Genomic DNA, 19,136 nt, shown 5'->3' with positions numbered 1-19,136 from the left:
AGAATATTTGAAGGACAAATCGGTAGGTACTTTGAAGCCCCTAGTATGATGGAGGAATTGAGGAGAGAAAAAGTCTGAACCATATACTGAATTGATTAAGGAAGAAAGGGGCTATAAGAATTTTGGTGATGTGGTAGAGATGAACAGAATGAACTTCTAAGAAGAAAGAGACGTTATTGAGCGATAAAGGCAAGGAGAGAAACAGGAAGTGTCAATAGAGACCAAAGAATATTTATAACCTCCTCAACTTAACCAGTGAGCCATGGGGAATAAGTCAAGGTTCAGAAAGTACTAAAAAGGGTGGCCTGAGAGACTGTGTGTCAGCATGGGGGAGTGAATTTTCAACAATAACTAAAGATGGAAAGAATCAACGAAGAAACCATTTAGGATGAATTGATGAAGTGAAGTTTGACAACCATGGAACATTTATTTTAGAAGACACAGTGGAAGGGAGGGTACTATTTGGTAGGAACTTTAGATGGGAAAGTTCAGGCAAGCAATGGAAACAAGGAATTGGATGGTGGGGAAGGGTACTGGGATTTATATGATAATCTAGAGCAGTGATGGGCAAACTTTTTAAAGAGGGGGCCAAAGGAAAGGAAATGCTCATCTGTCAGTCTGTTTCTAAAGCAACTCTTTCGAAGTTTCATTGTTTTGTATGCTACTCATTATATTCATCAGATTAGGAATAATGTCGCAGGGCTGGATAGAACATTTCAGGGGGTTTCATCTGGCCCATGGGCCATAGTTTGCCCATCACTGATCTAGAGGGATTCAGAATCACTGGGAAATGTGTAGAGTATGGTCAATAGGGAGAATGTCTATCACTGAGTGGAAGGCACCATTCTTTTCCCCAATTGATTGAGACAGGACTGTAGAAAAGTACATGGCCTGGCTATGACATGGTCAGATGATCAGATAGGAAGCCCCATTACAATATTTCTCTTCCCACTGAAGGCTGAAGATTAGGCAGGAAGGCACAATAGGAGAAGAAAGTCCCTGTTTACTTTCTGCTTCCTCTTTTCTCAGGAACAGGCACAGTAGGAAATGGTAGGCATGAGGTCAAAAGGAAGATGGTTCCTCTTTTTATCTGGGGTTTTTCAAATCCTCATTGGGAGATCAGTCTGACATTAGGAGTTGGGAGTTTTGTTATAGATGTAAGTTGGCCTAGCCTTGCCACTTTTCCCTAGTGACATACTCAGCAGGAAATATAAGGCAAGAAGACAGAGGAAGGTCAAGCTTCCACTATTTTTATCACTATTTTATAGATGGAGAATCTGAGGCTAAGAGCAATTAAGTGACTTCCTCAGGGTCACATGTCTATTAATTGTCTAAAGGAGGATTTGATGATTTCTTGATGAGCACACCACTCTTTCACACTGTACCACCTACCTTTATTACTGCAATCACTTCTTTTTTTTATTTTAATCCCTTAACTTCTGTGTATTGACTTATAGGTGGAAGAGTGGTAAGGGTAGGCAATGGGGGTGAAGTGACTTGCCCAGGGTCACACAGCTGGGAAGTGTCTGAGGCCGGATTTGAACCTAGGACCTCCCGTCTCTAGGCCTGGCTCTCAATCCACTGAGCTACCCAGCTGCCCCTACTGCAATCACTTCTAATTATTATCTTCATTTCAAATCTTGTCACTTTGCAAATGTTACCAATATACAGCTAGAAAGTGATTTTTCTATAGTCTAGGTCTGATTATATCACTCAGCTCCTCAATAAACTTTGAGTTGCTCCCTATTCCACTAGGATCAAATACAGATTCTTCTGCCTTCAACAACATGGATCCAGTCTCCCTTTCTATCTTATTATATACTACTTTCCTTCATACACTGTGGTCTAGACAAACTGATTTTCTTGCTTTTCCTCAACATGGTTCTTCATATCCCATATCTGTGATTTTGCAAAGGCTGCCTTTCTCTTGCTCCAACTCTACCCAGAATGCTCTCTCTTCTTCTCTGCCTCTAAGAGACTCTAGTTTTCCTAGAAACTAGATACTTCAACTCAGGTATTTCCTTAAATGAAGACTTTGCTAATCCCTTCAACTAAGTGACTTCCTTAAACTCTCTAACTGATAAACACACACATATACATATACACATATGTGTGTATTTAGAGTGTCATATATATTATATGTAGCATTTAATATCTATTTTGTAAATTGTAAACAATATATTTATATAATATACATGTTTATATTGTATATATTTATACTTATGTAATCAAATATATGTATTTTTCTATACTGCATATATTTTGTGTATATTACATACACAAAATTATATATATTATATACATATTGTATATATATATGTGTCTAAACACACACATGCACACCCTTATGGAATGCAAATTCCATAAGGGAAAGGACTATTTTGTTGATATCTTGGTATTTCCAGTGCCGAGCACAATATGTAGGACACAGTAGGCACATAAATGTTTATTGGCTGATTAAATTGTCCTCATATGGCCTGTGTCTCCTGTAAGAGTGGAAAGTAATTTGATGAACCCATTCACACTCAGACATAAAAGGTTTACTAACTTTCTTTAGTTAAAAGTTCCTTACTTAATATAATGCTTTATGCATAGTAGAAACTTAATAAGTGTTAACTCAAATTCAAATTCTCTTTTCAGGTGTTTTCTCATTTGAAAGGAGAAAAAATGCTTAACTATCTTAACTATATCATTAACTGTAGAGTTTCAGGTATACAGTTCAGATATGTCAAAGAGAACTGGTAAAGTTATTTCTGTGCTAGAAAAAGTAAGTATTTTTTTAAAATTTAAGTAGGTAACTAGAATACCAAATGTGTGACCCAGAATGAGTGGGGGGACCTAAAACAAAGATTGATTTAAGAGGAGTTTATCTATATTCATGGGTGATAGATGCTTGATGGAGTTTTAAAGAGGGTTGCAGGACATTTCAGCATGTATTCCAAAACTTTAAGGATAATATCTCAGTGACCAATTACGATTTTCTTCTACAATATGCCTTTTGGTTCCATTGTCAAAAACAGATTGCTAGGCTGCATATGATGTGACCCAGTTGACATTTCCTTAGCTCTTATTTCTAATATTTCACACTGAAGAAATAAAAAATGAATAGTAACACTGCAAACTCTTTAGAAAATAGTAGCATGGATGCTATTACAATTATATATATAGGATCAAGCATAACATTTAATCAATTAGAAATAATCAATTTTTCCTTTGACTACCTAATTGAGACACTTTATTCTAAATCCCCAAGAAGCAGATTTCTTTGAAAATCTATAATATGCAAATAGACTTTAGAGTAGGAGTTTGTGAACTCTAAAAATCTGATAATTTTATTTCAATAAAACTGGTTTCCTTCCTAATCTTGTATATTTAATTTTATGCATTTAAAAGCATTATTTTATATAAGAAGCCCATTGGTTTCACCATTCTGCCAAAAGGGTCCATGACATGTACAAAAAAAAAAGTTTAAGAACTCCTATTTTAGAGGTAAGCTCTGAACTGGAAGTCTGGTGATGAATATTTCTAGCTTATGGAAGTCATGCAACATTATCATTATTTTTTCTCTCTTTGATACCTTTCTTCTTTTTTTTTCTTTTTCTAATTCAAACTTCAAGAAGGTTATCGATATTTGAGGATCAAAGAATAAGCAAGCAATAGTGGCATAAATGATAGGTATATACTCTCAAGGAAGTTCTTCTCCACACTAAAGATCTGGCAAGACATAACCATGTTAGGGGAGAGTTTGTCTTTTCTTTGAAATTTTATGCCATATTATTGAAGATATATATAATCACAAAATGCTTTGTCTACATGTGTGCACTGAGGGAAAGGATTAATTGTAGGGTTAGGAAAAGAGAGATCAGGATAATTTTACAACATAATAAATGGACATTTTCCTATTTTAGTATCTCATCAATATTTGATCTCCTAGACTAGACTGGATCCCTAGAGCAAATGCCTAGTAATGACACCATGTTGCTACTCAGGCCCTTAATCAGTTACTAGGTATCCAGTCAGTAAGCATGTGAAAGACCCAAAAGAAAAGTTTGTGAAGGGTGCTACCTGGTGGCTAACTCATATATTGCACCCAAAGCTAATTCAAACAAAGGATGGAGTTTCAACTATGCGACCACCCCAATGAAGCAGTACTCCAGACAAATATAACACTGCAGGTATTTACTATACCAAAATACTCATCTCAAGTACTTGGGTTGTCACATGTGAATGACTTTTCTTTTTTGCAATGTATTTCTAGTGCCTTGCACAGTGGCTGGAGAAAAAAAGGGGGTGGGGGGCTTAATAAGTGCTTTTTGTTTGATTGATTGATATATAGTAAACAGGTCATATTTTATCAATTCTCACTTTCCTAAAATTTTGAAGTAAAATTGATGCAATTTCCCAATATACATCAACCACTTTACCCAGTCATCTCATCAGCCTCTATGGATTTAATAACCATCTTAATATTCTCAAATCTACCTTTCTTACCCCCAATGTCTTTGTTTACCTCCACTCTCGCCTCTACAATCACCTTTCAGACATCTTGAACTGGATGCCCAGTAGACAACTTAAATTCAATATATCCAAACCAGAATTCATTATCTTTCCCTCAAAACAGTTACCTACTCTTCTCAACTTCTCTGTTATTGTAAAGGTACTCATCATTATCATCATCCCTCAGGCTCACAACCTAGAAGTTATCCTGGATTCCTCATTATCTCTCAACTTCCATATTCAAGTTTTTTCCAAGATCTGTCAGTTTTGCTTTCATAGCATGTCTTAGATATTCTCTCCTCTCATACTGCAATCATTCTACTGCAGGGCCTCATCTCACACCTTGATTATATTGCAATTGCCTGCTGGTGGGTCTGCCCACCTCAATTCTTTCCCCATTCCAATGCATCCTCTATTCATCCACATGTGATTTTCCTAAAATACAGGTCTGATTATTTCCTCCACTACCTACTCAATAAACTTCAGAGGCTTTCCTATTGACTATAGGAACAAATACAACATGTTTCGGTTGGCAAAGCCCATCATAATCTCACTTTCTCCTACCTTTTCAATTTTTTTACACCTTACTCCTCAGACATAGTGACTTTGGACTCCTGGTTGTTTCATGAAGACAATCTATCTCTTGGCTCTTAGCTCTGGCTGTTCCTCTGGCTGCATTTCACTCCCAACTAAAATCCCACATTCTACAGAAATCCTTCCCACACCCCTCTTAATTCTAGTTCCTTCTCTCTTTTATTTTATGTAGCTTGCTTTGTATATATTTGTTTGCATGTTGTCTTCCCTATTAAACTTGAGGGCAGGGACTATAATTTGTCACTTTTTGTATCTAGCACTTAGCACAGTCCCTGACACACAGTAATCAATAAATGTTTATTGATTGATTGATTTTTCCACCTGTGTTATTCCTGGTCAAAGCACTACCTGCCATTGTTGCTAAGTGTCTATTATGGTATTAAAGTTATTTTCCAATTCCTTGTCTAGCTCTTTATCTATCATGACACAGATAAATAGAATATATTGGGGAGACTCAAAATAAGAGCCCAAAACAAGTAAATAAGATTATAGACATTTAACACTGTTTGAAGGCAACTGATAAGACATAGGGAATTCTTGTTGACAGATTAAGGATTGCTTACCTTCCTTGTGGTATATAAAAGAAGTAAGACACTTTAATCTAGAGACATATCTTCACCTTTTACCTTGAAACTTCTTCCAGAGTGTAGTAGGGGTAGAGATTGAATTCATCTTTTCTCCCTTATATCATGTTTCCAATTTATAACAGAAATACATGGCTTTGGGAGGAGTGCTTTATGAAACTGAGATGGGAATTCAATGACATTGCTACCAAATGCCAACTTCCTGTGTAGAGGGGGAAATTGAATTCTCTGGGCCATATTTTAGAAGATTTTTTTAGTAGTAGGTCATGGGTATAACAAAGTTCAAGAGTTCCTGAATTTGGATGGGGAGGAAGAGGAGAAATAAAAAAAAGTTCATATGGTTATGGCACAGAATTCTACTTGGAGAGCAAAACCAATATAGTTATCTCTTCCACAACACAACTTTCCCTATTAAAATCATGTGGTGGCATAAGAAATTATAAGGGAATTTGGGGATAGTTTTGCAGAATCTGCAGATGACCTGGAAGGCCAGCAGATGACACAGAAAAAGCTTAGTAACTCAGAAATGCAGACATAACCCATAACCTACAATGTTACTATAACCCCTCATGAAAAAAAAAGAAAAGAAAAAATTCAGACCTTTTCTAGTACGGAGTGAAAAAAAATTTACTTAGATTAGAGATAACTATGTTGGTTTAAAGAGGAATCTGCTTATTCATCAGTAATGCTGCATGCAGAATGTATGTGATTCAAAGCACGTTTATCTTCCAAAGGTGTCTAACTATAGGGTGAAGATCTGTGGGAAAAGAGACTCACCAGTATAACCAAAGGATTCCTGGACAGCAACTCTCAATTTCCCATATGAGGCAGCTAGATAGATCACTTGAGTACTTTATGTTTCTATATTTTTCCAGGGATTACTGTGAGTCCTTAGCATCTGGTACATTTTATGTGGAGTGAAATAAAGGATGTCACATAATAGATGCCATATTATACATCAAGTCCTCATACAAGATTTGAGTGTCCTGTCCTTTACATTTGGAGCAAAGACACAATTTATACTTCAGTTTCATTTGAGAGGCTTTCTTTTCATTCAAAGCAATTTAATGAAAAGTGGTAACAAAACATTTCCTCCATAATACAATACAGTATCTGTGGGAAGAGTGGACATATAAGTTACATAAAGAACACATTCACAGAATATGGGTGGAATCACTATTTTGTTTCTGTTACCCAAAAAGTCCTTGCTCTCCCACACCTGATATTTGAAAAAGAAATGCAAAGAAAGCTTTTGTAATAAATATGCATAGTCAAGTGAAAAAAAAAGGTCACTTGTGAGATTTTTGTAGATTCATTCAGGAGAAGGCCATGAGCTATAGACACAAGTCTACAATGCCAGACACATAGTGAACACTTCATAAATGATAAATTGAATTTGGTTGAGTTGAGTCTTAACAATTTTCAGGACTGGAAGACAAAGAGCAATGGCTCAATATTATGGATGAGGAGGCAGGTCCCTTAAGTTATTCAGTCCTGTGGGCAGTCTAATTATGGAATCCAATCATGTTTCTAGTTTACAATAACCCACCCCACAAGCAGCTTGTTAGAGCACAGGCCTATCACTATTGCATTTGTGTGGAAGGGAAGCATGAACTGATGGAAATTTATCCCAGCTGTGTGGCTACCACAGCTTCCTCTGTTCTAAGCTTGGGCATTTGTTCTTTTAGCCTCCTATTTTTGGCAACCCCCATTCCATGTTCTTGTGTTCTTTTGTAAGTGTTAGAGGTGGGAAGGGACAATTAATGTGGAGTATATGTGCTTGCCTTTAATCTAGTGAAATGCTTATGTTTCTGTGTCAGAAGAGATATCAACTATGCAAACATAATCATGGATATAATTCACTAAGGCCATATAAAAACCTCCAGGCAAAGGCTAAGGTCTGAATAGCTTAAAGATTCCTCATTTAGGTTCAAATCTTACACTTGCCTTTTCCCTTTTCCCTTTGCTGGCATTCCTCGATTTTAATCTGCTTCCCTTTTTACTTCTATGTTAGAATCAAGAGACTTGAATTCAATTCTCCTCTCCTCTATTTACTAACTGGGTGACCATAGGCAATAATAAAATCATTTCATATTGAAAAAATGCTTCAATGTTTGCAAGGCAGTCTTCCAACCACTAACCTGAGATCATAGTATAAGTGTGATTATTTTCATTTTACATAAAAGGAATGTAAGATTCTTGGCAGTTAAATGACTTATCCATGACCACAGTTAAGTATTGGTGGTGGGACTTATAACCAGGTCTATTGATTCTTGGTCTAACACTTTATCTAGTATTTCTTAGGGAAATCACTTAACTTCAATGAGTCTTGGATTTTTTCACATATAGAATGGAATTAATAGTCATTTCCTTACATTTCTCATTCAAGCAATCAATCAACCTACGAACAAATTATTAGGCACTTCTTTAATTGCCAGGCACTGTACAAATAATGGCAAAAATAGTCCCTACCCACAGGAGTTTACATTCTAATGGAGGAAGAAACATAATTAGGTATAAAGTTGATGATATATATATGTATACATATGAAATGAAAGGTAGGAATCTTAGAAGGAAAGATACTAGTTGCAAATGAAGTAATATATGTAAAGTCATAGTTAAATATAAATCACTGGTATAATATGAGATTGTATTTCTGTCCTATTCATTTTGCACCTAAAGATGTGGTTCATTGTCCTCTTTTTGGGTTCAGGACTTAGCTGCCTGCCTGACAATTAAATATAATGCTAACCTATTCCTCATCTGACCAATACAAAGTTTATCTTGACCTCATTTACCTTCCCAGTTCCAGTCTGGCTTCCTCCTGTGATCAAGAGCCATCATTTATAATTTTATTTATTTTCCCCCAATGGCATATGAGTTAGAATCCTTTAAAACCAAAGAGCTACCAAAATCCATTGTGGTACTTGTTTGGTTGTTTTTTTTTTTCTCAGTATAATACCAGGAATCCTCTCTTGGACAATTGCTATCTGGATGACCTTGGGAAAGTCAATTAAACTTACTCAGCCTCAATTTCTTCAATTAAAAAATGAAGGGACTGGACTAGATGAGATATATTGTCCCTTCCTACTCTAGAGTTATGATCTTGTAGATATTGAGAGGTGACATATAGACATCTGCAGTCAGGAAGACTGATATATATATAAGCATATATATCAACTACACATATATAATACATATATCATATGATCTACATGTCAACAATATATCTTTATACATATATAACAAATCATGAACGTATTATTAAAGATGTATCCAAAAGCTGACTCTAATAAGCAAAGTGCTCATGGACCAGACTTATGGATATATTTCTAATATTGAACATAATTGATTTCTGAATTTTTAAATTGGTTGGGTTTTAAATTTTGTATAATTTATAAATCAAGACTTTACTGTAGTCTGCAGTCTGAAGGCTAGCAGACCAGTTTCAAAGGTGCTTTGTAATGTCAAAGACTTATATTTGCATTCCTAAGATAAGCCTGGTGCCAGCATCCAGATACCAGGTGATCTATTGTGTTATCATCCAGCTCTTTTGGCTTTGTCATTAGCATGTTAAAACTTCTGATGTACTAACTGTGTTTGATTGACATCCAACAACCACCATTCCTACTTTCCTTAATAAAGGCAGTTTAGCTCAGTCACACTGGAACCTCTGACCGTCTGAGGAGAAGCTGACATGCTGACCTGATGACACCATGCTATGAGTGGTCTCCAAGTTTCTTATTTCTCTGATTTTTCTGTCTCATTCTTTCTAGATAAGCTTAACCCTTTGCTTTCCAGCATCCAACTTCCCTCCACAGGTGATTCAAACCCATGTGGGAATTTTATGTATGAGCTGGACTATAATTCCTGAGTCTTTCTGACTATATATATATATATATATATATATATATATATATATATATATACTGATTGTGGAATCCTATATAAATCACTTATCCTCTCAGTGCCCCTAAGTGTATAATAGTACAAGTCTACACAAGTTAAAGAATACTTATAAATCTATACTGGGAGAAGGACTTTGCTCATTGAGAGTTCTTTAAATTATAGTCCTTGGCCACGAATACCAAAATGTTAACACCTGTCCTCTATACATAGGAATGTCAAATATAGTTGATGAATATTTTCCACTCATTAGTGCACAAGGTAGGAATTCCCCAAATAGCTTAAAGATATAGATGGCACAGTCTTTTAACTGATCAGATATTGAAGCTATCTTCAATTTGATAGTACAAACCTCATTTGGATAAAGGGTAAGTTTTGAAGAAACAGTTAGTGATATTTAATCGACATAGGGAAAAAAAGTCTGGTGGAAGTTCTCACCTTGAATGACATCCTCATTTCTTGGTCTATATACTTATCTATATGCTCTTCTGCATTAGGCTCATCCCATCCCCTTTAAGAAAAGATTTTAAGAAGACTTCCCACACAGTATATCTATCAAAGTATCTGAAAATAGAGGTGGTGAAAAGGGGCCTTAGAAAACCATACTATCAACTGTTCGAAAATGAATTTAAATTAGGATCATACTCTTTGCAGGAGCATGGCCTAAATATGGCTCACTCTGAGCAGCTTCTACATAATGAGAAATAAATATTTAATGCAATTATGCAAATCATTTAAAAGCTCTCTGTCCACTGCCTCTATGCTGCCATCAGCTCCTGGAAGAAGAGAATTCTGAAGCCATTACAGGGGAGTTTAAGAAAGAACTGGGGCAGAAGTGAGGAAGAATTTGATATCTATTTTCTAATTCACTTGTCTCCTAATTCCCAGACAATTAATAGCATTTTTGATTAACAAATTACAAATTTCTTCGTCTTTCCCCAATCCTTTTATAAGTATTTTTTTCTTCCAAGAATATATTTTTCTCTATAAACATGTCACTAATTATGATTTACAAGGATGAAATAGCCAGGGAAAGTTTTGATGGACCAGTTTAAAGAATCCTGATTTTGTAAATATAGCTCCTAATTAATAAACATGCTGACATAATAAAATGTAAATATTTGTTCTGAAAATAACAGAAAAAATACCACATGACTCTTAAAAGACAGGCAGGCTGAGTTTCACCAGACCTGAAATGTAATGAAAAAAAAAACAACAAAAAACGATAGGCTTTTAATTTTCCTGAGGGGGTATAGCTACTTAAGGTAAAATAGTCTTCCAATACGGAAAACTCTACTTTTCTTGTGGAAATAAAGCCAAACTGGAAATGCAGTAAAGCACAATTTCAGTGGTTCTATTTATAAGCCTCATTCTCTCCTAAACAATACTAATCAGCATTTATAGTCAATTCTAAAGGGAAATGAATTTGGAATGTTCATCTCAGTTGGTACACTAACTGCAAAAGTTAGCATGTAACCTCCCCAAATTCCGCTGTCTGCCACCTAGATGGAAGAGGATATCTAGAGTTAATATGTGCTAATTTGGTAGTCTTCTAAGGCACATCTTCCCTCCTTGCTTCCCCCCCCCCATAGCTAGGAAACATGGAAGGTTCTGAAGAATAAAACTGATAAACTAGGAAGTTTATCTTGCCCTCACCAAAGAGATGTATAGAATTGCAGTGTCAAATTATCTCAGGGAGAAAGCAACTTTATTTATCACAGGGGTAAAGCATTTTTAAAAATGCCATCCATTTCCTTGACAGGAACACTATCTTTAAAGCTATTTTTAGTCTTGTTTTGGGGGTAAACCAAAAATTTTAACATAATCCATTACCTTTCTGCAGGCATAAGAACTGTGAAAATACCCTTGAAAGATTAAATAGAAGAAATATTAAAGCATTCGCTTTAATAGGAGTTAGAACCTAAAGGGACCTTAGAAACTATCTAGTTTACTCCCTCCTTATTTTACCAATAAGGGAATGGGCTCAAAGAGATTGAATGATTTGAATATCCCAGAATTGGTAAATGTTTACAGTCAGATTTGAATCCTGAATGACCAGTACTCTTTCCTATATACTGTGCATGCTATCTAGGTCCTTCTAACAAACATATTGATATATTTTTTTGTGGCTGCTATGTGCTACTTATCTCATTAAGAGGAAAAAAGGAAAGCATATATAGCTTCCTGCTATGTGCCAGGCACTGTGCTAAGCCCTTTACAAATAGTATCTCATTTGATTCTCAGAAAAAAAAAAACCTGTGATTTAGGATATCATCCCCATTTTACAGTTTAGGAAACTGAGGCAAACAGTGGTTTAGTGACTTTCCCAGGGTCACACATCTAGTAAATATCTGAGGCTGAATTTCAAACTTAGGTATTCTCGATTAAAAATGCTTTACAAACCTTAAAGTGCCATATAAAGCATATGTATTTATGTTTTATATATATATACATATATATATTTATATTGTATATGTACACACATATATATGTGCATATATTTATATATGGTATATAGACACACTATATATAATATAGTCTGTTGTGTTTATATTTTATATTTACTATATGCATAGATAGAATAATAGATATAGATAGATAGATAGATAGATAGATAGATAGATAGATAGATAGATAGATAGATAGATAGAGGAACCCCAAAACTTCATTTCAGTATAGATCTTTGAATGTGTTTTGCATGTGTTAAGCTACACTGCCAATTACCAGCTGGAATAGCCCTTTTCACCTGTTCAACAACTGTAATCTCAAACACCCCAAAACATAGAATGAGATGCTAGATAAAGGAAATGCGACTTTAAGCATATCATTGTTATCCTTTGTTCCTTGGTGTCTTTATCTATAAAATATACGAGATTATTTCTAAGGATCCTTTTAGTTCTGTAGCACTTAGAGCCTCTAAAATCTCAACCTTTTTTTTTTCTCCTAATAGATGAGAATGATCAAACATTTTTTAAATCAAATTTACAAACCACAGATTTACACTAAAGTCAGTATCATTTCTGCTCTACTCTCCAAAGTAGCTTACTCAGGCTTCATTTTTTTCCACAGTCACTATTAAGCTGAATTACAATAAGCCAAATTTTCATTGATGCCTTGTTCATACATTAGATCATTCATGAGCCTCTGGAAATTCCAATTGAGCTCTGTTGAATGGAAAAGATGGAGCAAAAAATCAGGAAGATAATGGAAGAGATGGCAATAAAGTCACTCCTAATCGTTTCACAAGATTGTTGTGGGGGAAAAAAAAAGAAAAAGCACTTTGCAAACCTTAAAACACTACACAAATGTGGCCTATTATGAGTAAGTCCTCTACTAAAGACTTCATCCAGTACCCCATTATGGTCTGAAGGCATTGGCTTCAGTGATCCTGTAAAAGTTAACATACTGAAAGGTGAGGTGTTTTTTTCCTTCTGTTTCATATTAGAGTGCCATCTGCTTCTATTAAGTTATAAACAAAACTATTTCAATTAAAAAAAATATCAATTAACACCAAACTACCTTCTCTGGATAGTGAAGGCAAATGATTTCCATTCAACCTAATCTCTGTATTGATACATTCTCTATGGAACCTATGGTTGCCCAGAAGAGAGAAAAGTTCTCTTCTGAATCCAACAGAAAAAAGAGAGACAATGGGGGTAGGCAGAGGTTAGTATTGTGATCCTGGCAAATAGGCTAGTTTAAATCTGGCTCTTAGATCAAGTCAGCTGTTTCCATTCTGTAGATAAAATCAGCATTGTTCTCTGGATTCCCATTTATCTCAGTAACCCCATGGAGACAATCCCACTGCATTATTCCTGTAGTAAAGGAATAAAGCATCTTCCTATACATCTAGCTTGAGCAGTGGGAATGAGGAACTGAGTACCAAGAAAGATAGAGCCCATTAGTGTATATTAGTCCTGATAGCAGATGGAAGAGTCAGTATGAGACAGAGTGCTAAGAGGCCAAAGTGAACTCCTAATCACTTAAATTATTCTATAATTCACTACCCTCCTGGACTTAAAATTACAAAGACTGTTCACATACAAAACAGACCCTTTAATGCCCCTGGATGTTAATCTTAATTGTTTTAGGAGCACAAGAAGGAGGAAAGAGCTCTTTGTTAGCACTGAATTACTTTATGAAATACAGTGACTAACGTCAACATACTGAACATTTATTGAATAAAGTTTAGCAACATTATAATAATAAAAAATGATAGAAAAGAAAGCATGGATTCTAACCACTTTGTCCTCCTTTGGGCAAGCATCCAAGGAAGCAGAGTAAAGAGAAAAGGAAAAAGAAGAGAAAAAGAAAAGGAAGCATATATTAATACATAGGTTTTTTAAGACAGTTATAACTAGTGTTTCTATGAAGAGTTAAAACATAATTTTTAAAGCAAAAATATAATTCCTTAATTAAAAATGCCCATTATTCATGCACAGGGAAAATACACATATTTCAAGTAGGAAAAATCTAAATGTGAAACATTAGCAAAACAAAGTAACAAAGACCAGAAAAGAGAAATATTAGCCATCTCAATACTACAATTACACCAGAAGATTTTGTGAGAACTAGCACTCATCACGGTGTCATGTTGCAAAAATATTTCTTTAATTAATTATTTTCCCATAACTCATGCAATTTCAAAGATGAGCATTTGACTATTTAAATCAAGTTTAAAAGGAAACCAAGTAGGACAGGCTTAAACCTAAGAATGAATATCTACATTGTCTTCCTTATCTTAACCTTCTTCCCTTCCTAAACCACCCTCAAAAAATCAAAACACTGTTTTCAATATGAACCTTGAAGTGCAGGGCTGACTTTCTTGAGAACTTGAGACATCTCTGAAGAGCAAATGTCTCTTTTTCTATATTTGCTGTATAGCTCTACTTTTTTCAATTCAGGCTATACCTAAGAATTTTCATATTTAATGGTTAATCTCATTGTTGTGGGCTTGTTGTAGTATCTTTGGGGCTTCATGTATATGAATTTTCTCCAAATTAATTGATTTGGAGTTTCTCAAGATGGTGTTGTTCCCATTGGGAAGGATTTTGGGTACCCCATCCTTATCTACCAGGCTAAATATGCCATCTGCTACAATACTGAGGCACAACAGCTGAATGTTTATTTTAACTTTATCTATGTTCTTTTTTTAAAAAATCAAACAAAATTGTAGCCCATTTTCAATCACAATAAGTTGATAAACTTCATTCAGTAGTATTATATATTCTTCTATTAATAAGTGCTTAAATAAATCAAGTTCAGATGAACTTAGCATATTATCATTTTCTCTTTAACGGGATGATAAAAAATTAAGCTGCTAATTACAAAGGCATATCCAACTCTCATTCATATTATCTTATATAAAACTCTCTAGAACATCTTTTACAAATTACATTAATAAATCAAAGGTATTTGGAAAACAATGGCCATGTTCTTATTTCAGATCATGAAAATTAGAAAAATGCCCAATTATTTTAAACATTAAAATAATTGAAATTGAAATGATTTTAATGTCCAAACTGGTTATGAAAATTTCCCAGGGTTTTCAACTCATTAAGATCAAGACTGGTAATCTTTTCTAGAGAAAGGTGAATTCTCTCTGAGAGCAGAGCCATAACTAGGATGAGGGAATTGAAATTTTTCACCTGAATGTTAAAATTTAGAGAGCACTGGCATCATCTACATTCTATCACCATCAAAACAGGTGACCCTGTTGTGTCATTAGTAAGAATAACTAGGAAAGCAGACAGCAAATGGATCCGTGGATAGAGAGCCAGCTTAGAGATGAGAGGTCCTAGATTCAAATCTGACCTCAGATACTTCCTAGTTGAATGACCCTGGGAAAGTCACTTGATCCCCATTGCCTACCTCTTAGTGCTCTTCTACCTTGGAACCAATACTTAATGTTGATTCTAAGACAGAAGGTAAGAGTTTAAAAAAGAATAATTAGGATAAATTAGAAGCTACCCTATGGTATTTTGTCTCATCTCAGAGACTTCTCACCTCAAATGAGATCTCCTCTATGGCAGTGGAAGCTTCATTGTATCTAAATCTCTGAGCTTGGCTTTCTATCCCCACTCAATTGAATTAACTTTAAAAGTTGATCTCAAGGTAGGTTTTATGCTGCTTGCTCTTGAAGCTTATTTTATTAAGCTTCCTGAATGTGCAAAAAAAGTGCTAGTTAAGGCTCAATCCATAAAATAAATCTTAAAATAATGCTCAACACTTTTAAACTTTTTTTGTCAAATTACTTTCATTTCCCATTCTATTACTAAAATTTTTAAATGGAGAGATATAAACAAGTAAAAAAATACAACAGGGCAAGAGAGATTCTTTCAAAATATGTTTATCTCCTTATGCATTTATCTCCTTTCCAAGATATATAGAAATATCCCTGGCTTAGAAATCTTAATGGTTTTATTTGTATTAAAAATTTGTTTATTTCTATGCTTTCTACACTTACATTGTTTGACCGCAGAGAAACTCGGCCTCCACATCTGGCACAGAACTTGGTCCGGCAGTAAGAACATAAATGGCCACAACCATCAGCAAACTTCGTTTTCAGACAAATGCCACAAGTAGGGGCATCATCTTTGTGCTCTCCTTGGTAGCGTCGGGCTTCTTCTCCAATTTTCCTCACTTGTTCTTTATAGCTTTCAAATTGTTGATGCAATCTCCTGGGCAAAACCAAACATACAAACAAAGAGAATAGAAGAAAACTAAGTATATTATAGCATATGAAAAGCACGTCTTCCCAAACATTCCACCCCAGTAATATTCATACAATCTACCCTGCCATAATGCCTTGTGCTTTTCCTCAGTCTCTAACCCCTCTTTTATTTTACCATAATCTTAACAATAATCAAATTGACTTTGCTTATAGGAAGGGCATGACAATTATCTTCCTATTATTCTGTTTACCATCTCTATAAGTTTCCAGACTAAAATCTTTCTGGGAACACTACCATGAAACTATATTATACCATCTATCTAAAGAAAATAAAAAAAAAATTAAAGGTAGGTAGTCTTTACTTTCTGTGCCTGTATTCCCAGCACTTAATACTTAAATACTTTTTCATTCATTCATTCATCATAGAATTTTATACCTGGATGAGACTTAGGAATTATCTAATACAGCTATTCTCATACTTTTTGGTCTCAGAACCCCTTCAAACTCTTCCAAATTAAGGAACAATTCATGTTCTTCAAAAAATTGAAGACACTAAAAATGTTTGTTTATATTTGTATATTTATTGCTATTTACCATTTTTAAAATTAAAATGAACATTTTCCAAAATATTTAATTCACGTATAACAGCCACAATAAACATATCACAAATTAACATAAATGACATTTTATGAAAAAAAACAAAATTCCAAAAAATCCCCCTAAATAGTAAGAATACAAATATTTTAATATTTTAAATATTAAGAAAAAAAGCTTTATTCTCATATTTGCTTCTATATTCAATCTGTTTCAATATGTTGTTTAGGTTGAGGCACATTTAGCTTTATACAGACAATTTGAAAAGAAAAGAGTATTTTAAAAGGTTAATAATATAGTAGTAGTAGTAGTAGTAGTAGTAGTAGTAGTAGCAACAACAGTAGCAAGAACATCAACTAGCACTATTAAATGAATGCCTTCTACATGCCAGAAACTGTACTAAGTTTTTACAATTTGATCCTTGCAAAAACCCTGGTAGGTTGGTGCTACTAATATCCCATTTTACAGTTGAGGAAATTGAGGCAAAGTGGTTAAATGACTTGCCCAGGGTCACATATCTAGTAAATGACTAAAGGTTGTAAAAAATAAAATTGATTCATTGTAAAAAATAAAATTAATATATAATGATAATTTTAAAAATAATATGGGTTTTGTAAGATTAATTAGTTATCTCTAGAAAATAAAGCCACATGCCATGGTAGCTCAAGTTGTTCAAATAGCCTGCTGTTCCCTGCTCCACCATGCCACCAAAAGATGAAAAGAGGCCCCCGGAATGCCAGCCCCTCAATTTTATTCCCCTATCTACATCAGGGAAACCTGTAACAACAGGAAGTCAATGGGCTCATGGGAAATGTAATTCAAAGACTCCAAAATTTCCAATAAGACAAGCTGAATTTGAGCTCATGTATTGACTCCAGGCTCCTCAGTGTTCTATCTGCTATCCAGCATGCCATCTATTTGATACTATTATTGTGAAATAGCTAATTAGTTAATTGTTAATGAAAATAGTTTTGACCTTTCAGACTACCTGAAAATCTTCATCTATAAAGCAGACTCTGAGAAGCACTGACCTAGTCTAACCTCTTCATTTTAAATACAAAGAAATTAAAGTAAATAAGTAGCGAAATGAATTATGGGTCATTAGCTCATCCCTTCCTTCATTTTCTTACCTTCATATATTGAAAACTATTTCCCAAACCTGGGACAACATCAAACTCTCTTGTGATCTTTCCCTTTTTCCAAGATATAGCTCATGGACCAATTCCTTCATCAATTTTTACAAGTCCTTGAAATTAGAAATTGTGCTTCCATTCTTCAGTTACTAACTGTGATATTATCACATATCATGTAATTAAGGAACTGGAGGGAACTTTAGAAATTCGGGTCCCCATCCTCCTCAGTTTGCAAAACAGAAAAGTAGTTTCCAGAGAAGTGAAAGATTATAACCACGGATATACAAAGTATCAGAAATAGAACTCAAATTTAGATGTGCTTATTCTAAAAATTGTGGTCTCCTTCAATCATATTTTATTACCCCTGAAAGATAGGAAAGTCTTAGAATTCAGGATTTTAAAAAAATCTTTTAGCATCTAGCACAATGTATTTTATATTATAGATTCTTAATAAATCTTTGTTGAACTGTATGGGATTTATTGATTTTACCAATTTCACTAAATTGAATATTTCCTTCTATAAAATAGTTTCAAACTTAAAACAGTAAGCAATGGATCTAAATCACTTCCCAAAAAAAAAAAAAACAAAAAAAAAACAAAAACGAGTAATTCAGTGACACAGTAGTGAGAACTGAGATGAGAACCCAAATCATTTCACTTTATATCCAGGGTATCTTTTCACAGTAGTACTTCACTTTCAGTTTTTCAAAAAATGCTTTTTTTCCCCCACAAAATGAAACCTTTTTTTTTACTTGCTTGAACCAACCAATGATTCATCTGGATCATTTGGGGGTACAACTTACAGATAATCTATTCACTCTACCTTCTCAAGCCCTTTAAATCATGAAAGGTTTTTAATAGATTTCATTTTATATGCTTTCTAGAGAGGCTAGTATTCCAGTTTTGTTTGACTTTATTCTACCTATATCTGATATTCTCATTCCTTCTGGCATGTACTAAAATGACCCTGAGAGTGGCACAATGAATAAAGCAATGAGCTTGGAATCTGGAGGACCTGGGATCAAATCTGATCTCAGACATTACCTTGCTGTGTAAGCCTGGGGAAGTCACTTACCCCCACTTACCTAGTCCTTGCCCTTCTATCTTAAGAGTTGTTACTAAGGGGAACAGCTAGGTGGTTCAGAAGGTAAAGAG

General features: G+C 34.6%; 1 protein-coding gene across 1 annotated transcript in view; it reads right to left on the bottom strand.

Moving 5' to 3' along the window:
- The window catches only part of LOC123246479 (regulating synaptic membrane exocytosis protein 1-like), a 402,117-nt gene that overhangs the window by 80,801 nt on the left and 302,180 nt on the right, over positions 1-19,136 (bottom strand). Inside the window, 2 exon segments of the mRNA XM_044675360.1 lie at positions 13,823-13,834; positions 16,048-16,261. Of these exon segments, the coding sequence (XP_044531295.1) occupies positions 13,823-13,834; positions 16,048-16,261 (226 nt within the window).

This window comes from Gracilinanus agilis, chromosome 4 (genome assembly GCF_016433145.1).
Source record: "Gracilinanus agilis isolate LMUSP501 chromosome 4, AgileGrace, whole genome shotgun sequence".
Classification (NCBI taxonomy): Eukaryota; Metazoa; Chordata; class Mammalia; order Didelphimorphia; family Didelphidae; genus Gracilinanus; species Gracilinanus agilis.
Note: the sequence above shows the minus strand (reverse complement) of the source record. Positions and strands in the feature narration are given on the sequence as shown.